Source organism: Episyrphus balteatus, chromosome 3 (assembly GCF_945859705.1).
Source record: "Episyrphus balteatus chromosome 3, idEpiBalt1.1, whole genome shotgun sequence".
In the NCBI taxonomy this organism is placed as follows: Eukaryota; Metazoa; Arthropoda; class Insecta; order Diptera; family Syrphidae; genus Episyrphus; species Episyrphus balteatus.
In genome coordinates this window covers 114,726,380-114,751,049 of record NC_079136.1, presented here as the reverse complement: position 1 = coordinate 114,751,049, position 24,670 = coordinate 114,726,380, and the positions used below count along the sequence as shown (strand labels likewise).

Here is a 24,670-nt window from a genome sequence, read left to right as displayed (position 1 = left end):
ATAAAAAATCTTAAATATATAAAACCAAACTAAAATATCTATACTTACAATATTAAAAACTTTTAACCTCTTAAGGTTTCTCAAAAAAGTGGTTTGTCAAAAACTGCTTAACTTTTTTTATATCAGTGATATTTCAAAAATTTCAATAATAGAATATCTTGAAAAAGACGTTTCACATTATTGAAATTTCAAAACAATCAAATTAAAAAATTTTCAATTTGATAAGAAATTCAAAAATTTGATAAGAAAAACAAAAACAAATCCTAACAAAAAATTCAAGTTAAAAATGTAGATAAAATCTAATCTAACATATTTCTTTGGACAAACTGACTATAAATATTGCTAAGTCCCTCACAATCTGATCTCCTTTTAACAGTATTATCTGTATCTAAAATATGTAACATTTCTAGCAACATTCTTTTGCTATAGTGTTTTTCTGTTTGTAAAATGTCTACGTTATTAAAATCTAGCCTATGTCCTTCATCTATACAATGTAAAGCTAAAGCTGTTTTTTTGAGAATGTCCACTATGTATATCTGATCTATGTCCGGCAATTCTATTCTTAAGTTTCTGCATTGAAGTACCTACATAAATTGAAGGGCAGTGGTTTGTTCCATCACCTAAGCATTTTATTTTATATACAATGTCTGATTTTTCGTTTTTGGAGAATTCACCTTTTAAATTTGAAAACAAAGAAGTTCTTAATGTATTCCTTATAGGGGCATTTAACATCCTATTCGAAAGATTTGGAATGTATAAAACACTTTTGTATGAAAACTGTGTAACATTTGTTGCTAAATTTGTCCGAACCAAAGGATTAAAATGTTGATTCAATAGCGTTTTTATTATATTTATATTTAGGTGATGGAACAAACCACTGCCCTTCAATTTATGTAGGTACTTCAATGCAGAAACTTAAGAATAGAATTGCCGGACATAGATCAGATATACATAGTGGACATTCTCAAAAAACAGCTTTAGCTTTACATTGTATAGATGAAGGACATAGGCTAGATTTTAATAACGTAGACATTTTACAAACAGAAAAACACTATAGCAAAAGAATGTTGCTAGAAATGTTACATATTTTAGATACAGATAATACTGTTAATAGGAGATCAGATTGTGAGGGACTTAGCAATATTTATAGTCAGTTTGTCCAAAGAAATATGTTAGATTAGATTTTATCTACATTTTTAACTTGAATTTTTTGTTAGGATTTGTTTTTGTTTTTCTTATCAAATTTTTGAATTTCTTATCAAATTGAAAATTTTTTAATTTGATTGTTTTGAAATTTCAATAATGTGAAACGTCTTTTTCAAGATATTCTATTATTGAAATTTTTGAAATATCACTGATATAAAAAAAGTTAAGCAGTTTTTGACAAACCACTTTTTTGAGAAACCTTAAGAGGTTAAAAGTTTTTAATATTGTAAGTATAGATATTTTAGTTTGGTTTTATATATTTAAGATTTTTTATTTATATTAATTAGAGTCCTGAAGAAGGGTATATCCATACCCGAAACGTCGACTGGTACGAACTTTAATCATTAGAAAATACAAGCAAGACCTATAGCCCACGAAACAGTAAAATTTACTTTATATTAATTTTATATCATCTGAAAGCTTATTGTTTCAGATCAAAATATTTATATCGTCCATGTCTATACAACATCTACAAAAAGAGCTTATTTTTTTTCAAACCAAATCACTTTTCATCAAAAACGCAAAAAATCAATATTTTTTTCTCTTTTAACACCATTAAATATATTTTTTTAAATAACTACCTATAGTAAATTTTATATCATCTGAAAGGTTATTTCACCTTTTATATGACGTATGAATCATATTTCTACCATGCCTAGAAAAAAAATAAGAATTTTTTAAAGCCAACTATGTCGAAATTTCAAGCTGAGATTACGGTACTTCCTAAACTGGTCATCGTCAACAGATCTCTACAGGTGATGTTTTGAGGTATTTTTCAAAATTTTCAATTTAAGATTGTGCAACTTGTAGAGCTCAAACAGTTAATTGTGATATATCAAATGAAAGGTTATGTTATCAGCATGCGTATTAAAGTTAAATCAAATTTGTATGTGCACTAAATCAAAAGATATAACGTGTGTAGAAAAAGAACATCTTTTTACCGTTATCTCAGAATTTTGAATATGATATTAATTGAAATTTTGCACATTTATAGTTTATTTAATTACCTATTTACAGTACAAATTTCATTCATCTACATATCTATGGAAATTAAAAAGTTATAACAAGATGAATGTTCGTGTCGCGTTTTCGTTTCATCTTGTTTCAAATCACTACGATACTAAAGAAGTTTTCACTTCAAAAAAAAAAAAAAAACTTCACACCAGTTTCATGGCTGTATTTCTTTGGCAATAGTCACATATAATTTTACCGAATCTCTTTTGTGGAAAAATATCCAACCATTGGAATGATTTATTTCAACAAATTTTAGAATTTGGATCAATTGATTCTATTCAGTTATCTTAGAAAGTTCAAAACATGCCGATTATTAAAATAAATCAAATATAAAGAAAAAGAGATAATTTTTTATAAAGTAAATTTCTGTCATTTTTTAACAAAAAAATAAAATCATTGATTTAACCTCTATTTTATATCATTAGTGCAAAGTTTGAAGGTCCGAGTTCAGAAACAAAATATGTAATTTAGTACAAAAAAAAATAAAATTCTCAAGTTTTTTTTTATATTTTTTGCATCAATTTTAAGTTACAATTGAGTTAAAGTTTTTACCAACTAATTTTGATGAAAAAAATTAATTTTCTATAAAAGTATGTTAAAATCATTTTAAATAAAGGCTTGGTTCTTGAGGTAAATAAAATCAAAAATGAAAACCGACCAGTATTGCAGTTTTCTCAGAAATGCACTTATGTATTCAGTAGCATTTTCGGCTGAATCATACTTTTTTGTCAACGATACATATTTAGCTACTATACAAAATCTTGAACGAATTTGTTGCATTCTAATATTTCTATTTTTTTTAAATAGTCGCCTCCCTTTAAGTCCAATTTTCACGGGACAGAAAAATCGGTTCGAGTTAGAAGAAAATTCTTTAAAATTTTTCATTGAAAATGGTGAAAAAGCTCGACATGGAGGGAAATTTGACTTAGGGGGAGTTCGACTTAGAGGAAGTCGGCTGTATTTTTTTAAAACTAAAAATTTTATAAAATTTTTCAAAACAACAGTTGGTAGGTGTATGTCATTTTTAAGAAAATATTATTCAACACTTAATGCTCAAAAAAGGGGAAAAAATCAGTAGGTTCCCGTTTTCAAAATATTGATTTTTTTTTAAAGTGATTTTTGAAAATCTATTCGCTTATGTTGCTGTTACGCTGCTGATGCGAAACGAAAAATCCCAAACAAAAGTAGCACAACGAAATCGTAAACGAAAAAATTTCGTTCTGCTTTTCGTTATGTACGCTGTTCGACACAGCAAAATTGAAAAATCTCCACTTCTGCTTCGCACTCAAACAATTGCCAGGGACATTAATTGTGTCTGTCATTCGAGTTTTTTGTTTGTTTTTGTTGTTCAGTTTTGTCATTACATGCCTTTCCAAAATGTGTGTTTGCTTTTTTTTTTATTATTTATGTTTTGCAATTGGAGAATATTTTTCCGTTGGGACTCCGCATGGATATCGTTGTCCTTGTGAAGACCGACGAAAATTTCTATTTCGCATCAGAAAACAGAGTTTACACAAAGACAAAGACTTTCATCAAATTCGTAAGCTCATTTGTAGTTTTCTTGTATCACTCACCGTTTCGACTTTCAACTTTTCTCAAGTTATTTTTTAACAAAATTGCATACTTTTGGGATTCATATGAAAGTTTGAAATTATATTTTTACTTTCTTAACGGTGAGTGATAAGAGGAAACTCCAAAGAACAATTTGAAGCAAAATGAGAGCAGGAACATATTTCGAACATATTTTAATTAAACAACACTTTGCTTACATCGCAAAAATGTATCAATTGATTTTATCATTTAATTAAGATATTTATACCAGACTTGTGTTTATGTTGACCGCAGTAGACAGAAATTAACAAAATCCTTGAACCACTAAAAAATTGATTTTCTCTTAGTTTACTTAAATGTAAACCAACAAAACCAACTTAATACTTTATTATGCTAATTACCGCATTGCAGTTCAATTCACCCTATGAAAAGCTTAACTATACATAAGAAGTATACCCAAAGGCCTGACAAACAAAAAAAAAAAAAGAAAATAAAGAAAATAATTTCCACCCCTTAACTTTCTGTATGAATCAGCCATAATGTGTCTGTAAAAGTATAGATAGGTAACTTCATGTAATAAACATCAAGGTGCTCTCTTGCATCCCCAACATTTACTTCCAACCTTTACTTGGCAATGATTGTTGTTTATTCTATAATCAGCACCAACAACTACTAGCCTGCCTATTTGTTCCTTTACCATATCATCCCCCAACTCAACCCACCACCCAATACATTACTTCACTGCCTTGCCTCCATCAAATATGGCCTCCAAAGCCGACTCCGACTCATGCCTTCCAAGTTATTGCCAAATCGACTACATAAACAAAATCTCAAAGATAAACCATCTTTACCCGACTTATACGACAACAACCTAAAATCCGGATCTATTACGCAAGGAATCCTCTGCCTGCCTGATGTTGTTGGGAATATATGGCATGGTAACGAACGAACGAGCTGGATGTTTTGCCGTTGGCCCAAATATTCAGTTCCACTGTGTCGCGCCGCAGCCACAGGAGGATGACTAAACAATTATTCATATCCTTTCTGCGTGTGTAGAGTACACACTCACAAAGCCTGACAAAAACTCATGTCTTTTTGTTGATTCCCATTCCTCGCCGCATTCATGGTGCGGGTGTACTTTATTCACATTCTCTCTATTTCTCTTCCCATTGCATTCGACATCCACCCAAGGCGAAATAGTCATTTTCGGTGCCAGCGCAAAAATACAAATAAAAGAAAAGAAAAAGAATGAAGAAGAGAAAACATCACAAATGTCCGCCAAACTGGATTACAATCGTATTGACCCACTTTACTATATTTTTGCAAGGATACACTTTTTTCTATATCTCCTTTTCCTTGCCAAGAGTTGTAAGAAAAAAAAATAAAGTATTTTTTTTTTAATAGAAAAGAGCTTATGCTAGGATTTTATTTCTTTAAAAATAAATTAATTACAGGCTATGAGATTCCGGAAGGATATAATACCTTCCTTAGTATTCTATCGTCACACACTTTGTCTTCAGGTATTCGTTGAGAGCGTCCTGTCCCAGGTCCTTGCCGAAACCACTTTGTTTGAAACCACCAAATGGTGCAGCTACATCAGTCTTGTTGTAAACATTTACAAAAACGGTACCAGCTTCAACACGATCTGCAAATGCCAGTGCTTTCGCAATATCTCGTGTAAACACTCCCGATGCTAAACCATATTCGGTGTTATTGGCCCGTTTCATCACTGAATCAATATCAGATCCATTGAATTTCGACACAATCATAATCGGCCCGAAGGATTCTTCTTTAGCAATGAACATGTTGTCTTCGACATTTGTGAAAACGGTTGGCTGGAAGAAGAAACCTTTGGTATTTGGTACTGGTTTGCCTCCATAGACGAGAGTTGCACCTTCAGCCACACCTCGCTTAGCGAATTCGATAAGTTTCTCAAAGTGTGCTCTGTGGTTTTGTGGACCGTGAGCTGTGGAACGGTTCAATGGATCGCCGATAGTCATTGTGCGAAGGTCTTTAACCACTCTTCGTATGAATTCATCGTGAATTGTGTCTTCAACGAAGAGTCTTCCAGCTGCTATGCAGTTTTCACCTTTATTGAAAAATACCGATGACATACCCTGGAAAACGAAAAACAGAACTTATAAGCTTACAATTTTTTTTGGTAAAAAGTTATATTAAAACTTACATGTTTCACAGCTTTATCAAGATCACAATCGGCAAAAATTACCAACGGACTTTTTCCACCAAGTTCCAGAGAGCATTTCTTCAGGTTCGAAGCAGCACAAGACTTCATGATAGTCTTGCCAATAGGTGTGGATCCTGTAAAGCCTAATTTTCTAACCAAAGGATGGTCGGCTAGAGCTTGTCCAGCGACCGAACCCAATCCGGGAACGACATTGATAACGCCTGGTGGGAAACCAGCCTTTACTGAGAGTTCGGCGAATTTCAAAGCTGTCAAAGGGCAAACTTGTGCTGGTTTAATGATGCAAGTGTTTCCGGCAGCAATGCAAGCAGCCATTTTCCATGAAAGCATCATTAGAGGGTAATTCCATGGTGTAACCAAGCCACAGACACTAAAATGCCAATTGATAGTTAGAGAAATTCACCGTGGAAAAAAACTTTTCAAAACTTACCCAATTGGTTCCTTTTTGGTAAAGGTCAAAACATTATTTGGTCTTGCGGGATTAACTGGAATTGTGCTGCCTAAGATCTTATCACACCAACCGGCGAAATATCTCCAAGCATCTATTGACATTCCCACGTGAGTTTTCAAGGCCAATGTGTATACAGCTCCTGAATCCACAGCCTCTATCGTAGCCAGCTCTTCTTTGTGCTGTTCCATCAGGTCGGCCAATTTCATCATAAGTTGTCCTCGTTGTCTGGCAGAAATTTGCTTCCATGAGCCATTAAATGCCTTGTGAGCAGCTTGAACTGCTAGATCAACATCATTTACTGAAGCACATGCAACTTTGCAAAGCTCCTCGGCATTAGTTGGGTTGACAATTTCACAGGTCTGTCGACCTTCAGCATCGATGAATTTTCCATTGATGAAAAGTTGTGTTGGAACTGGGATTTCTTTCTTATTGGCATGCATAACAAATCCATCAAAGTAAACCTTCATATTGGAGCCTAAACTTCCTTGACGAAGAGCCTTAACAATTTCTAAGAAGAATTCATCAAAAACGGGAGCCATAAAAACTGCTTCATTCTCGAGAGGAATATCCAATGCATCTTTGCATTCTTCAACCAATCGCACAACATCCATTGATCCAGCTCCAGAGGCAAAAAAATCAACATCACCTTCAATGGGAATTTTTAGAATGGAATTCCAAATTCCTCGGATAACTTCCTTCTTTCCCAATTCTTCCTCAGTGAGATCGTCGATTTGTTGACCTTGTGACTGATTGAACAAGTCACTGGCTGCAATCATTTTTGATCCTTTCTTGACTCTTCTGATATTTACAAAGGTTCCATCAGTTCCTTGAATTAACAGACCATCGTCATGGATATAAGCTGACTTTTTCAAGCCCTTCAAAACTATCGATCGACCTTTTACTGGTCCCGCCGAATAAATGTGAGCCCCGAAGAGACGAATTTTCTCCTCAGTTCCATCTTCATTTTCAACAATTGCCAATGCTCCCGGCACCGAATCAAGACCTCGGATAAAATTGAAAATTCTCATTCCCGATTGATTCAAATTGATTATTTGATTTTCTTCCCTAAACATCGCTGGGTCATAAGTTGCACCAATTTCAGTTTGTGGAATTTTTGGGGCAGTTCCTTTGGCAACCATTTCAACAGCTTCTCCCATAGATTTCACTCCCTCAGGATACAAGAATCTTTTGTAAATTGTATCCAAAGTGTCTGTTGATTCCAAGGGACATTGTTTAGTCAGTAGAAGTGGACCAGTATCCAAACCATCATCAGCCCAGAAGATTGAAAATCCAGCTATATCATCACCTTCAATCATAGTCCAAGATATAGCACTGGCACCCCGATGACGAGGCAATACCGATGGATGGTAGCAAATACTTCCCAATTCTGCACCTTCAATCACTTCCATCGGTATGAATTGGGAACAATATGGCAGGACATTCAAAGTTGCTCCAATCGATTTGTATTTCTCCAATACTTCGGGAATGGCAATTCCTTTCCGACGCCATGATGGAAATTTAAAAACGGGAATATCATGACGCTTAGCTGTGCTAGCGAGAATATCTTCACGACTTCCCTTGTCGGGAATGGTAAACACTCCGGCAATAGTGAAACTCTTTTCGAGCAAAAGTTCTAAGACATCAGCAGCAAAGTTGCTCTGTCCGATTATGGCAAGACGCAATGGTTGCTGGAATAAGAAAATAGAAAGTTAAAAAGTGAGAAGTAAAACTTAATTTAAAAAAAATTAAAATTTCTTAAAGAACTAGGTGTAAAAATAAGAAGAAAGAAAACTAAATAATGAAATAAAGAGTTATGCTAAAAGAACAAAAATGTTCGTTCTTGTTGATTCTCATAAGATCGTATGACCAAAATAAAATTAACAAAACTTTTGTTGTTTATACTCATTTTTGGCATTTAAATACGAAATAACTGACCTCTGACAATAAAAATTTTTTTAGATCATAGCATAAAATATCAGTAGCGGAATTTTTGGAATTTTTTGCAGTGCACCGATTTAGAGAGAATTTTTGTTTTGAAATTGAACCACGAGTTCTGTCAGCATTTTTTTGTTGCTTTCCTTTTGTAATTATAAGATACACGAATAAAAAAAGTGCTAACGGTTTCTAAAAAAATTATGTTTAAAGAACAAGAATGTTTATTCTTGTTGCTTCTCATAAATTCGTATGACCAAAACAAGAATAAAATAAACCCGACTTTTCGATTTCTTTTGTTATTCATTCTAATTTTTAAGTATGATTTGCATACGAAAAACTGACCTTTGACAATAATAAAATTATGTTAGATCATAGAATCAAAAATCAATGGCGATTTTTTTTTTAAATTTCACCCTTTAATTGCAATAATTTGGTGCGAATTTTTAATTATTTGTAATTAAGCGACTAATTCTTTTCATCATTTTGCTCCTTTCTTTTATGAGATATAAAAAGTAAAAAAAGAATTTTGTTCAAAGAACAAGATAATGAGAAGATGAGAATTGATTTAAAGATATAAAAATTTCTGTAAGAATTATGTTTGAAAACCAGAATGTTCGTTCTAGTTGATTCTCATGAATTCGTGTGACCAATACAAAACCAACAAAACAGAATTTTCGTTTTCTTTTGTTGTTTATTCTCATTTGTTTGATTAATTTGAATACGAAATAACTGACCTGTGACATAAATTTGGCCATTTTAGTGCACCTATTTGGTGTGAATTTTTAAATATTTATAATTGAACAACGAATTATTTTCAGCATTTTTTAACCTTTCTTTATATAAATTATGAGATAGAAGAATATAAAAATATTACTTGTTTCTTAAAAATTCAGGTTGAAAGAACAAGAAAGTGGGAAGGTGAGAATAATATTAAAGAAATTAAAACTTCTTAAAGAAATATGTTTAAAGAACAAAAATATTTGTTCTTGTTGATTCTCATAAATTCGTATGACCAAAACCAAACTTGCAATTTTTTTTTCTTTTGTTAGTTATTCTCATTTTTTAGTATAATTTGCGAACAAAATAACTGACCTGTGACAATAATAAATGTGTTAGATTATAGAAACATAAATCAGTAGATAATATTATACTAAAAATTTGAAACCATTAACCTCAAAATTTCCTGTATGATTATTAAATTGCAAGCAGCTAGAAGGCATTCTACAAGTTAAAGGTTTTTACTTTTAGAATTCTTCAATTTGATATTTAAAAGAAAAGGTTTTAAAAACTTCCAAGTGTAGAAGTTATCAACCTTGAATTCATTGATTGCAGCAACGAACAATGTGAAAACAAGTTATTTAATTTATGATGCAAGACTTTTAAATCTTTGAATATGCAGCTGTTTAAGTATAAAATTTGATGCAAGAAATCACTGAAGTTTTAAAAAATATCTTGTTGCAAAAAAAAACCTTACAACAGGTCTGTTTAATGAATCTGATCCGAACAGAAAAGATCCGAAAAGTACAAGTTTTTGTGTTTCATGAAAAAACTCCCGACCCAACTTGTTCTACATTCTGTCATTTTATGTTTCATGAAGTTGTTTAGCACAGAAAAGTTCAAGTTTTTCTGCTCCTATTCTTTTTGGGGTAGAGTAAGTGAGTGAAAAGTGTCAATTGTTATCTGTTAGTTTGATTGTGATAAAAATAAGAGAAAATAAGATTTTAAAAAGTGATTTTCTTTAGAATTTTCGATTAATAACAAAAAAAAAATTACGGGAATATTAAAAATGGTAGTAAATCATTTAAAATTTTGCAACTGATCTAGACAACTGTCAATCTTGTTAAATACGAAGTTGAACTTTTCTGTTCTTTCTTGTTCTGACAGTATTTACAAACTTGTGCTGCCCTGGTCTGTTCTGTCCTAGATTGTTTTCATTAAACAGACCTAATTTTTCAAATTTCAAATATTTTTGAATAACATTGAGGTTTTTTTTTCAATTTTAAAAATAAAAAAAGAAATAAAAATAAACAAAGTTTTAATTTTCAAAATAAAAATGAATATTTATTCGTCGAAACATTGTCCAAAACTCATCAAAAATTTAACATGTCTTTCTCTATACGTTTTGAAATTGTGCAATCAATTTTCATCATATTTTCTTTTCAAAAGCAATTTGCCTGACAAATTACCATCTGTCGATGCACTTAATAAATCGATGTAGAGAGATATGGGAAAAACTTGATTTCTGATTTTCCATAAATTATATACAAACTAACCATCAAATTAAACATGGACTTCCTAACCAAGCTTAATAAAAAGTCTATTGAGGAGCAATTAAATCAAAGAAAGAAAAAAAAAATAAACACACAAGATACAACACAAAAAACAAGATTGGATACTAACTGTCATTATGTATTGATGATGATGATGATGTTTAGATAGTTTTTTTTATAATCACAGATACAAAATCGATTGAATAAATTAGTTTTTTTTTTGTATGTTTGTTTTGTTTAATATCACACACTGCAACACTTTTATGATAGATTTTTTAAGTCTTATGCAATATTTTGTAGGTATTTTAAATGTTTATTTTTTTATTTTCTTTCACTTCACTCAATTTTTAGATAGATTTAGTCAATCTGACTTTGGAGCACGTTAGATAGATTATGCTTCAACACCGAACGGTGCCTTCTATTTATTCGTTTTTTACTATTTAAGGGGGGAGAAGTTAATGCCATCAGAAAAGTATACAACTGATAACCGTTTGGAATTATTATGAGTTTTTTTTTTTGGTGTGGTGATTATGTGGCAATCAGTCTCTGATATTCTGTTATCAGAATTAAATTTGTTTGTACTTTTTTTTTCATAAATGTATACCTATTAAGAGCTGCTTATAGAACACTTGATATAATATAATTTAGTATCAAAAAAGGTAGTAAAGTAGGTACTTTACCTATAATAATATTAAATTTGATGATTCAAGCCGGCTTACAAAAAAGATAAACAAAAAACAAAATATAAGTGTGGTATAATGGCATTGAAAAATCAGTAAAGTTGTTTTAAAAATAGACAGAATTAGTTGACCAAGCGTGTGATATATATTTTTTTTGTAGGAGAAATGTTTGTGAGAGTTCTTGGGCAAAATTAGTTAGTAGGTGAATAAATTATTTCTTCATTTAGATAAGTGTTGTGTTGCTGTTCAAATTAAATTAATTTTAATATTGTTTAGTAAAGTTATTATCAATACTGTCCATTTTAGCAAGTCGAATGAGTGGAGAAAAATTATTTCCAAGTGACCAAACTCAGTTTTGAAAGCGTAAGTGTTTCAATAAAAAATAAAAATAAGTTCAAAAACTAAAACCTGACTACTTTAAATTTAAAAAAAAATAAGAAAATACCTAGGCTGTCTTAAAATTTTCGGAAATGGTAAGAAACAAATTGAGAGCTATGCACGTGTGCATCATCCAAAGATGATAGTTCTGAAACATGTTTTTGAATGAAAAATGTTGTCCCCGATTTTTGGAAACCGGAAAAAGTCATTAGGTTGGGCTCTAAGACCCATTGGATGTTTTGAGTGTTTGAGCTGAGATGCAGAATTATTCTCCTTTTTGGATCAGTTTCTCTCAATTTTTCATGGTCGAATGGTCGTCTACCAAGCGGCTTTCAAGGGCTACAGTAGCTCCGACCTCGTACAACATTTTTTGGATTTTCTTTAAATTTTAAGATCCAAGCTTATGCAATATGCTTACAGTGCAAAAATTTGTCTTCTTTAAAAATGTAAGTTGTGTGCATAAATCAAATCGTTGTTTAATTAACTACCATTTATTTGACAACCATTATAAAAAAAAGTAAAAGTGTAGCGAACAGTTATTGTTTGGGATTCACCAATCCTGTCCATTTAGAATGAGGTTTTTTTGCAATATAAATATTTAGTTCGCTTGAATTCATTTTTATCACTTCTAACAATGGCTCGACAGGTCGACATATCTATTAAATTGTGAAGAAATAAATTATTCGTATTCCAGCTTAAAACAATCCAAAAGCTCAGAACTGTTGAATTTTTGATTTTCAGTATGCCCAGACAACTTCTTTAAAATTTGAAATAGATTCTCAATCAGATTTCGGTTAGGACCTTGTGTTGATTTCCGAAAAAAATATTTGACAATTTTAGAGGTTTTTGTTGGGTCTTTATCGAGTTCAAAAATGATATCAAGCTCCATAATGACCTTATGTTTCGAAAAATTTTTTAACGTTTTAAATCAAGATAAATTTATTCCCTTGTTCATTATTTCTCTTCAAAATTAATAAACGATTCACAGGATCTCACCAAAATTTATACAGGAATCCATTAGATAACAATTTTAAATCAGAATAATTATTTTTTTCAATTTGATGTTTTGTTTTTGACCTGTAGTCCAAAATAATTATTTTTTTCATTCTTTTTAGAGGTGAAGTCAGGTTTTTAGTTTTTCAATCGTTTTCTTTTTTTTTTATGTTTATTATTATTATTTTGAGGTTATTGTTTCGAGTGAAAAGTATCTGCAGAGCCGCTGTGCAATAAAGAAAAACTTAAAACAAATTGTTTTGCCTCTAGACTATAGTAGAGTAACTAAAGCAAATTATTAGGGAACCCGGCCGAACCGCTCTGATTTTGACGATTTTTTTTTTTTTCAAACGTAGGTAATTAAAAATACTTTAAAGTCTATAGATTAAAAATTGCCGGTTTTGCCGTATTGTTGTTTAAAATTAAAATTATTTTTTTTTTTAACAAAACCATTTTTTTTTGCTTAAATTTCATACAACAAATGATAGCAAAAGATTCTCTAGGTAATTTAAGGAAAATATATAAAAGGCAGTAAGGGACAATCTTCCATCGTTTAAGCGATAAATGCAATTTTCTAACATTCTGACCTCAAACAAAAAAAAATATTTTGAAAACAACGGCAACACCTACAATATTTTAAAATACATTTTTAAAAAGCCAGAAGCTTATCTTAAATTTAAATCCACTAAATTTAATTAAGAGTTTTTGAAAAAATGGTCCTCAAACTCAGAACTAAAAAAAAAAATTATTAAAAAAATTAAAAATGACTTTTTCCCAAACTTTTTCTAATAAAATATGAATTTATTTAAAAAAAAATTTTTGTCCATAAATATTATCAGTTGAATTTCGAAGCAAAAAAGGTAAAATATATCACACTTTTGAAAAAAAAAATGAAAAATTACTTCAATTTCAATGGTTTTTTTTTATTAAAACTGAATTTTTGCATTGAAATAATTAATTTTCTCAAAGACTGTGGTAAATAGGAACTTTAAATTTTTGCTATTTAACTTTCAACAGTAAGGGTTATTAAATGAATAAAAAATAATTTTATGTTTAGATGTTGAACTTTAAAAAAAAAACAAGTTACATTTTTTTTCAAAACTTTTATTAAAAAAAGTTCTTCGAAAATGAAATACTTTTTAAATACATAATACATATTGACATTTTCTTTTATAATTTTAAATCATAATAAATGCGACCAAAAAAATTTGAAAATAAATGCATTTTATATAACGACCAAGTTTAAAAAACGACATGTTAAAATTTGTTCAATAATTTTTTTTTTCAAAAATCTGAGTTCAATTACCATTCTTTCAAAAGCCGTTCATTCAATTAACTTAATTTTAATTTTACATATATGACTGAGCTTCTAGCTTTTAAAAAATGTATATTTGAATATTGTAGGTGTTGCCGTTGTGTCCAAATATTTTTTTTTTGTGTTCGAAGTCAATTAATAAGAAAATTGCATCTATCGCTTGAACTATGGAAGATTGTCCCTCACTGCCATATATTTTTTTTCCTTGAATTTCCTAGACAATCTTTTGGCATCAATTAATTTAAGAAATTTAAGAAAAACTTTTGAAAAAAATTTGTTTTTGTTCACAAAAATCTTCAATTAAATTTAAAAAATCAAAACGGCAACACCAGCAATTTTTAATCTATAGACTTTAAAGTATTTTTAATTACCGACGTTTGAAAAAAAGATCATCAAAATCTAAGCTGTTCGGCCGTGTTCCCTAATATTGCCAATTTTTGAGCTTTAGTTACTCCACTACTAGAGAGCTTCAAGCTTCATATTTTATGGGAATTCACCTCACTTACTCAACGAAAGTCCTATTGTTCTTCAAATGTCATCAGGAAAGAGGTGTTTTTTTTTAGAAAGGTAGGCAAATACCTACTTGGAATAATTACAAAAGTCATCTTTGTACTGTACAAACTGTTATACATTTTGTCTTAAAATTACCTTTTTTTAATTTGGGAGAAAAATAGTATCCCAGTTATTCCAAGTTGTTTTCTAGAGATTTGATGAAGTTATTGTTATTTGGTTAAAACTTAGATGAACCTTATAAAATTTTATTCAAAATTCATTTCATGCCTCAACTACCAACTTGTAATTTAATCGTAAAAACTTTTTTTTACTCTCGTCATCCATATCAGTTGCGTACAATGAATGCCAAGGAAATATTCAAATAGCTAGTTTAAATTTGTGAGTCATTCCTGTTAGAACATTTTGTGTGTTTCTATGCATCGAAATAGCTGCATATAATTTTGTTTTGCAAAAGAAATTCAATAATTCAAACATATATGACCTCTTGGCCCTCATTTTTCGTTGTTTTCATATTTATTTTGGAACACTCATCCACCACCCAGAACTTACTAGCGCTGATCTTAAATTTTAATTTCCTATTGCTATTTTGTTCATAAACAATTTCTGGATTAATCCTGCTACCAAGTCAGAGCAAGGTCAAAAGTTATCATTTTTATGGTGTCAATACGTCGGAACCTGGGAATTTTTCTGTTTGGTGAATATTCGAAAAAGGTCCATTTCACAAAATAAAAAAAGGAATTGGTAAATTACCCCAAGAAGCTCTTCAGTTTTTATGAACTGTCCCAAAACACCTGACTTATCAATGAAAAATAACCATCTGGTATGGTAAAAGAACCTTGTATTATATTTTTTTCGGTTTTGACATTTTTGTATGACAAACCCTCTGGCAGACAAAAGGCACGTGGTTGATGTTTTCATAATTCTCTTATCAAAAAAACTGTTTACAAAAAAAGTAACAATGAAATCCGTCTGCTCACATTCTGAACTATTGGAGATGATAAGGGCTATTTCGAAAACACAAAGCACTCAAACCGGTTTCGGTTGGTTTTCAAACGATCCAATTTTGATAATACCCATTGAACTCAAGAACAGATTAGAAGTCAATATTTTGCTATTTTTATGTTTTTTTGTTAATAAAAAAAGAAACAACAGATTTTGCGGTCGGTGAAACTGGTTTAGAGCGGTTTTGAGGCAAGAATGATTATGGTTAACCAGTTTGCTTTGTTATCAGTTATCAGCAAATAAACACTTTTTTCCAGAGTGTTATTTAAGACCAGAGATTATGTAGGTAACATTCGTCTAAAAAAATAGGTTGGTTGATCACAAGTTCTCTTGATTGGTGGGTGTGCTTTGGAACCAAAATACATTTGTCATATATTCAAAACTTGTGCAAATTTTTAATTCACAAAAATAAAATAAATTTGTTTCCATGGCATAAATATATCACACAGATGCGACGACTTATTTAAATAAACTGAATATTAAATCAGCAGACAAATTTCTAATATCTGGTTAAATCTGGATTTTTGAATAAATAATTTGTGTTTTTTTATTGACTATTTTTATTTGATTATAAAAAAATGTATTATCATTTAATGAGACTTTTTTTGTGATTTTATTTTTGTAGATCTGGAAAAATACCAGTTTTGTTCAGTTGGGTGTTGTGACCCTTGTTCAGAATTTTGTGCTTTTTGATCGATTTATTTGTTTATGAATAAAAATAAAAAGTTTTTTGGGCTGTCGGGGATTCTAAATAAAATTGAAAACAAGATGACTAGGTGATTTAATAACTTATCACATGATTGATTAGGTTTGAATATTTGAATTTGAATTATTTAAATTATGTAAGACCTTGACATATTTAAGTTTTTAGCGATATTTACCTAAATAGTAAATACGAAACAGCTAGATTTTTTCAAGTTTGTGTCTGGTCAGTTTTTTGGGCAATCGTTAAAAACAATAGCTTTGGTACCACATGTCATGAAGGAGCAAAGCCCAGCGGTGCAGAGAGGTGAACTTTTTAATTCATATAATATTCCCGGAGTTCAATTTAGCAGTTTTAAATTGCACTTAGCTTTTTATAGGGTGCCCTTTTCCCAAACACTCTGAAATCTTTATTTGCATGACAAATAAAACCACAAATCCAAATTTGTTCGCGTCTCATTTTTGAAAAAGTTTTGAGCTTATGTTTAACTTGTTGTTTGAGAAAAAATATTCATCGTATCTATTGGATTATTTTTTAGTAGGTAAAAATATTTAAAATTTTACTCTCAGATCAGTTCATTGGTTTGATTTTTGTACTATTTTAACCGAATCTTCATGTTTTTTTTATCAATTTAAGAACGTAAGTGATTCACAGTTTTGCATACCAGTTTTATCAATGAAAATTTTGTATTCTTTAAAAGTACTTGTCTCGTGATATATCTGAACTGAACAAATACTGCATTCAGAAAAAAATCTTTAAGCAAGAAGAAAAAAACTTTCACATGCTTTTTATTTTATTTAAATATGATAATTTTTGGCTGAAATAAACGTTACCAAAAATAACCAAAAATATCACAATTGTTTTTGTTCTTTTAATTTTTGTACTAGTGCAACCATATATTATGATAAAAAGAAACAATATTTCACTACAAAGTTATAAATACAACTTATTCACAAATAATTTTAAGCAATTTTTTTTATACCATATTGAATTGTAAATTTTTTTTTTTAGACTTTAATAGAAATTTAAAACCTCGGTAACAAAAATGTTCAATTCATTGCTTTTCTAATATAGGTACTGCTCGTCCTTATGTTTGATCGTGCACTGAACGACCTTTTTTTTGTATATCAACTGCTAATTGGACTTGAATTTTTTAAACATTGAAATTAAGATGCACCATTCGGTCGTACGTACTTGATCATAAATTTTAGACTTTTTTATGAAAAAAAAAAAAAAACAAATACTTTAAGGCCCATTTGCTGGAACGGGTCTTTGTAAATTCTCAATGTAAATTGTCACATTATATTTTATTTACAACTTTAATTCTTTAGTTTTGTTTGAGCAACCAGCTCTAAGAAGTTACGAGAACCTACCTATATAACAGCGTTTTGAAGCCTAAATTAAATTTGATTTCTTCAATCGAAAATTTTACGAATCGTGATTTTACCCTTTAGTATTCGAAATAATAAAAAAAAAGAAGAAAATAGCTTCAAAAGAATACCAGTATGGTGACCATTTATACTTTTTTTTTTAAGGTTAGAATTTATGATTTACTTTAAGTTAAAAATTTAGTTTCTACTATTCATAAAGTATGAACATCTTTCTTCTTGTTAAACAACTATATGCTTAGTCTTAATTGGTTTTAATTAGTTTTCGGGTAATAGTATGTTAACTTAAATAAATAAATAAACTAAACCGATTTTAACTTTATTTTTATTTTAGAAGCTTTTTAGTAGCCTTGTATTAAAATTTATTTTTATTACTTAGCATAAACACATGCACATCCGTATATTATTATTATTAATATGTATTGAACAAGACATACTTTTTTTTATAAAATGTTTTTAAAGTATTAGACACATTTTAATTTAGCTTAACAACAAAATATGGTCACTCCTATTTTGCCAGTGAGCAGCTGCTTTGCCAAATAAAAGGTTAGCGTTCATCCCTTTATGTTTGAAAAAAAAAAAATAAATAAATAAATAAATGTACATAACTTCATTCCAGTTTAGATCTTTTGGGCTTCTTCTTTACTTTCATAAAGAATTCAGACAGAGAAGTAAAGTTTTGTTAGGAATAAAATATGCGAATAGTTGTTTTATCACATCGTCATATTGTTAAGAAATGAGGTATGTGTGCTTCAATACTTTTGAAAGCATCTTTTGAAAATTGTATTTATATCTTATTAATACATCACCATCATACGTAGATATTCTATATGTGTATTCATATGTTCCTGTGTATGCATATATCGGATCTAGGAGAGGTATTTGAAAAAATGATGATGAGAGATGAGCTTTCTTTTGTAGTACATACATTGTTTGAAATTGTACCTTAACAAGAAAGGGCTTTTAAATGTTGTGCGAAAAAAAGCTGAGCATGAAACTGTTGAAAATTAAGTTTTATAAAAATGGTATGCGAGGATTTTGATTGAGACATTCTTGTGTGAAGCTCGTGTTGGTTCTTATGTTGTTTGAAGAAGTTTCTTACGAATCTTTCTTACAAATAGAAGTTTTTTAGCCTTGGACAAGAAAAAACTATAATCAGCACACATTACTGTAATGTAACTTGAAAAAGGACTCTCATATTATTTACTTTGTTAACAAGTCTGTTAAGTCTGCAAGAATTTAGAGACTTGATATAGGGGAGTAAATTCTGTAATAAGTCCCAAAAACCCAATTATCAGTCAAAATATTAAATAATACTTAATTTAAGTAAATACTACATAAATATGTTATCAAGTTTTCAGGACCAACAGCTTGATAAACATTTTCTTTGTGAGGTTTTACACTTTGTATCTTCCTTTCAAATGTATATAACTTTTCAATATTGTATCTCTCTCGAATTATTTCAAAATACAAATATACTAATAGAAAACCAAAAATTATTAAAATTCAAATATTATATTTTCAATAACCAATAAAATCAAAGAAACAAACAAAAATAAATAAATTAAATAAACTAAAATTCTCTCTATTCTTCTGCCTTAGAGTTTTCAAAAATCAATGCAATATCCTCTAGGGCAGTAGCCGGCTCTCCAAAGTCCATAAATGATTGAATCGAATCAGCCAACTCCACTTGGAATTCACTCCTTGTGCTGTGTGCTCCTCCTTCGCTTACTACATTGTTTGATAGGTTATAATAATCAGCTGCAGCTGCTGGTATTGATACTGATGATGATGTTCCTTCCTTTCCCAGCCATTTGCAGGATTTTGGCGAAACCTCAGAATCGATTTCTGATTTTGCACTCTGTTGGGAGTCACTATCATCCGAATGATGATAGTTATCACCCTGTTCCTCCTCCTTCTCGATTTGTGTTGACGAACCTGCCAACGATGAAAATGAAACTGACTCATTTGCACAATTCACGTCCTCTGACGAGCAGGAGTAGAGTATACTTTTTATTTTAGTATCACTTGCATGCTGCTCGATGTCATCCTCATCATCTTCATCATCATCGTTATCGTTATCCTCAGACAATACTGCTGTCCTACAATCATCAACATCATCATCATCATGGTCTTCGTTGCAGCAGCTTATTTGAGTGGTACTTACACCACAGTTGATGTACTTTGTGGATCCTGGTCGTTGTGATGATGATGATGATGATGATGGCGGAGGTTGTAATTCTTCCAAAGCACCTGTTGACCGTTTGACAACCATCAAACGTCCATTGACTACTTCCAGAGTATCATCGTATTTTTCCCTTTGGGCGTAAACACAATCTATTAAATTTAAAAGTTCTTCCTTTTTTTGATCCTTAAGTTTATCAATTTGACGATTGATTTCGTCACCAGTTTGAGCCGAAAAGGTTTTCGTCAATGGATTAGCAATGAATTCTTGAAGAAGTTGAGACTTTTTATGCTTTTGGGAATGTATGCTTTCGACAACTTCATTGAATGTTGTGATAACTTCACGGAGAGTTGAGGAAGTATTGGAGGGTTCTAGAGATGATTCAGAAATTGATAAAGAAATTGTATCTTCACTTTCTAATTTATCTATTTTGATAGAAATTTTCTCTTCTGACATAATTGAAGCAAGTTCTCCTTGTTCTTCACTATTTTTTCGAACATCTTCTTTTGATTGGTTCAAAAATGTTGGTTCTCCTTCTTTTTCACAATTAATTGTCTTCACCAAAAGGCTTTCAAGAAAATTTGAAACATCTTCTCCAAAGTGTAGTGTTTCAGAAACCTGTTCTTCTTCTTTGCAGAAATGTTGATGTTCTTCATTTGTTGATGAAGCTTCTTTTACATATTCAACATCTTCAGATTTTACTTTAGGTGTTCTTAAAACTTCATTACGAGCAGCTGATAATTTCGTTGCCCACCAACTCGAAGATTGAACATCATTTAACTTTTCTTCACTTTCTTCAGTACTGTTGCTAGATATTTCATTGATCCTTATTTCTTTTCCTACACTTCTTTCTGATACTGAATCAGCTTCAAATGTCTGGAGGTTTGAATCTTCAGCTTGCTGAATCGAAGATATATTTTCGTTTGATTCAACGAAATTATCAACAGTTTCTATTTCTTCTAAATTTTCTTTTGCATCTTCTCTGTTTTCGTAAACTTGTTTATTAGTACAGATTTGAAGATCACTTAATATAACTTCTTCAATTATTTGACTATGTCCTGAATTTTCATTTGTATCATGAATTAAATTTTTCGATTCCTCCAAAGCTTTGTAATCATCATACTCTTCAATAATTTCATCTAAGAGTCGATCTGAATCATGTTCACATAGATAGTGCTCTAACCAGTCAGAAGCGATAGTATCTTCAGTAGAATCGTACAGAGCCATAGTACTCTCACTGTCAACTAAATCTTCAATGTGATCTTCTTCACTTGGTAAATGTTCAACTTTATTTTCGGTACTCAAGAAACTTTCAAGCCACGTTGAAGCGATTGTATCTTCAAAATCTCTGTCTTGCCAAATAGAATCTATGCGTCTTCCTCTAAGAAATTGATCTTCATTCGATTCTCTAATTGGAAATATATCAGTATTGTGATTGTTTGGTAAAGAAGGCCAGCTGAAAAGTTTTTTGCCATCAGATAGTCCCTGATCTTTGCTTTGATCTTCAAAACTTTCAGCAGTTTTGTTTAAGTTTTCATCTGATTGAATCATTGCAAAGATATTTCTTAATTTTTCCTCGGTGTCATCCAAGGGCTCAGAAGAATTTATATCGACTGGTTTTGTTTCCGTTTGATTTTCGTATTCATCTAAATTTTCCAAATCTTCTTTAAAATTAATTGAAGAATTCTCGTCTACCTCGTCAAATATGTCAGATTCTAGAAATAGTGAATTTGATTTGTATACTTCATGAAGATCAAAAACTCTGAAAGGATTTTTATGCTCACCTGTTTTTTCCACTGGATTATGTTCGTAATCTTCATTATCTTCAATATCTTCTTTAACGTTTGGCCTACTGTTAAGAAGAGTCGACTCAGAGGAAGAAAGGAAAGCTTCCATAACCAATGAATTCTTGAAAATATCAAAATCAGTTTGATCTTCATGTTTTTCAGCTTCATAGGAAGAAGTTTTACACTCTTCTTTACTATTGCGATTTAGGTCTTGTACATTTTCTATGTTACCTTCTCCTCTGAGAAAAGTAACAGCTTTGTTTGATCCAACAGAAATGTCTCCTGAGATATTTGCTTTACTGAAATTCTCACTATTTGAAGATGAATTATTTGCAAAAGAAAATTCAGATGCCGGATCAGAAGATGATTCTCCAGATGATTCAATGTTAGAAGAAGTATCACTTGATTTATTTTCTTCTGATAAGTTATGAGTTGAGAAAAACTGTACTTTATCAACAGGAATTAGAGTTTGGTCTTTTGCTGATTCACTTTTGTTATCAGCTTGGATTTGAAGATTATCCTTTAAATTGGCTATGATGTGTTCTTCAAAGTTCTTGTTATCACGTTCTGTAAATTCAAATTCTGACTCACAAGAAGATGAAGTGGAGTCAGAGGAAGTTGTAGAAGAACTTTCAGAAGAAGATGAAGAATCAAGACTTTTTGTTGTTTCATTTTCTTCATTTTCTTCTGAAAAGTCAGTATTTGATAGAGACAAGAACGACGAATCGTTTCCTTCACTGACTTGAATCGATTCTTGAAGAATCTCATGATCTTCACTTTGAGATATATTATTTTTTTCCATTTCAAAACTAGATTCTTTGTTATGAAGAAGCTTATCTTTTACTTCGATTTCTTCGAACTCTTGTATTGTTAAATCTTCAGTTTCTAACTCTACTACTTTGGTACTTTTGTATTCTTCAAAGGAATGTATTTTCTTTGATTCGTATCCTTCTAAGGAAGGCATATCTAAGGATGATTCATTTTTGTTATTAGCTTGGATTTGAAGAAGCTCTTGATCTTCAATTAAATTGGATGTGATATATTCTTCACCATACTTATTATCACATTCAGTTAATTCAAATTCTGACTCAGACGAAGATGAAGTCGATTCAGGTGAAGATGCAGAAGAACTTTCAGAAGATGTTGAATCAAAACTTTTTGTTGTTTCATTTCCTTCTAAAAAGTCCGTGTTTGACAAAGATAAGCACGACTCATCGTTTTCTTTGCTAACTTGAATCGATATATCTTCATTTTGAGAAATATTACTTTCTTTCTTTTCGACACTAGATTTTTCATCTTTTTCAAATTCTGGGAGTGTTGATTCTTCAATGTCCGTTTTATTTACTTCGAGGTTTTTACTTTCTTCATTAGAAACAATTTCTGCACTGCTGCTTTGTAAATCACATTGTTCGTTTGTTAGTTTATCTTCCAACTCTTCAATATTCTCAATCATTTCTATAATATTAGATTTCTCAGTATCAGTGTCGTTCGATTGTTTGATTTTTTCTTGGCACAAATCATCAAAAATAGTTAAAGAAGAACTTTCAGATGAGTCACTATCATTTTTGATAACTCCTGTTATTTCCAAATCTCCTTGTTCTGGAATTTTACGTAGCTTCTTTGTCTCATCTTCTTCATCGGATGATTCTAGCAATTGTACATCTCCAGCACCAAGGTTTTGTCGGAGACGTAATGTAGCTGTAAAATATCAGTATCAGTCTGAGTATCAATAAGAAAGCTGTTTACAAGTAATAAAAATGGTACCATTGACGCTATCTCGAATTTTCTTGCGATCCATTCGGTTCCATCTATCGTGTTCTTTCCGTTCTTCTTCGTATCCACCTCGTTTCCTTAAGGAAAATATCGATTACCCAATTCAAGATTAGAAGTTTTCTTCAAACAAACTTACCATGCTTCAGCACAAGCTCGGTCTTTTGGAAATATTGGGCGACTATCTAAGTAAGTCAAGTTCTTCTAAAAATGTTTAAAAGTGTAAATATAACGTATTTTCAACACAATGTCTTTAGTCAAAAACTTACACATTCTAAAATCAAAGTCTTTCTGTATTGAGGAACTTTGCTAACCACAGGATTGCCTTGTAGGACCAGTACTCTTAACTCTGGCATATTAGCAAAAATCTAAAAATATGGAAATTATCATTACGTGGAATTCTGTCCATTTCTGGAGCTTTTTCTTTACCTTAACTACCAAAATATCATCAATTCGATTATGTGACAAATCCAAAGACCATAAATTCTTGCAATTGACCAATTCCCGAATTCCATCACTATTTCTCAAGTAATTCCGTGATAAATTTAATGTTGACAATTCTGGTAAAATATCACTTCCGCAATTTTCAATTTTTGTTATATGATTAGATGAAAGATTCAAAGTATCCAGTGCAGTACAGCATTGAAGATTTTCGATTTTTTTAATTAGATTATTTTGCAGAAATAAACATTTTAGTTCTGTTTGAAAATCAAGACCTTGAATTTCTGAAATAGCATTACTTTCCAACCAAAGACATTTAAGTCCTGTGTATTCTTCAAGGTTTTCTATAAATTGGAAGCCTTATTTTGTTGTAAGAAAAAAATAACATTGTCAGGAAAAGAATATACTAATTGAAGAATCACAACGAGAATTACCTTGAAAATGTAAATAAAGTTGGTCATTTAGATGAGGAGTTTGATAAAGTTTGTGTTTTTTGCACAATTCTTTCAAGTGTTTCTTTGTAATTCGATGGAGTCCAAGGATTTCTGAATTACTCATTTTATTTTATTTTTATTTGTTGAAATTAATTTCTTTATAGAAAAAAGTTTAGATTGTTTGAATGAAAATTGAATGAATAACAAATTGTTCCTTATCGATTAAACGAAATTGTGATTTTAATTCAGTTGTTGCTAAGTGAAGGAATTGAGTTTTATGTTAATGTTATGTCCTTATTGAACCAATTGTTTAGAGTGAAAATTTTTAGAATGATAACTCTCTACTGAAGTAGGTAAATTTGTGAGAAAAATTCACCAATGGGCGGATTTAAAGATAGATTGCATATGAAATATGGTTAAAATGAGAAATGGGCTTACGTATACTTCTTAT

General features: G+C 30.6%; 2 protein-coding genes across 2 annotated transcripts; both read right to left on the bottom strand.

The window, feature by feature from the left end:
* Nucleotides 1–5,158: 5,158 nt before the first annotated feature.
* LOC129913347 (cytosolic 10-formyltetrahydrofolate dehydrogenase) lies at nucleotides 5,159–11,031 on the bottom strand. Its single transcript, XM_055991967.1, has 4 exons — nucleotides 10,761–11,031; nucleotides 6,405–8,113; nucleotides 5,957–6,344; nucleotides 5,159–5,888 (listed from the first exon to the last, which is right to left on the bottom strand). The coding sequence occupies exons 1-4, from the start codon at nucleotides 10,764–10,766 to the stop codon at nucleotides 5,259–5,261; spliced, it is 2,733 nt and encodes a 910-aa protein (XP_055847942.1). The 5' UTR covers nucleotides 10,767–11,031; the 3' UTR covers nucleotides 5,159–5,258.
* Nucleotides 11,032–19,140: 8,109 nt separating this feature from the next.
* On the bottom strand, nucleotides 19,141–24,458 carry LOC129913346 (dynein axonemal assembly factor 1 homolog). The gene is made up of 7 exons (XM_055991966.1): nucleotides 24,220–24,458; nucleotides 23,774–24,144; nucleotides 23,614–23,712; nucleotides 23,484–23,548; nucleotides 23,339–23,424; nucleotides 21,572–23,272; nucleotides 19,141–21,502 (listed from the first exon to the last, which is right to left on the bottom strand). The coding sequence occupies exons 1-7, from the start codon at nucleotides 24,341–24,343 to the stop codon at nucleotides 19,188–19,190; spliced, it is 4,761 nt and encodes a 1,586-aa protein (XP_055847941.1). The 5' UTR covers nucleotides 24,344–24,458; the 3' UTR covers nucleotides 19,141–19,187.
* Nucleotides 24,459–24,670: the final 212 nt, after the last annotated feature.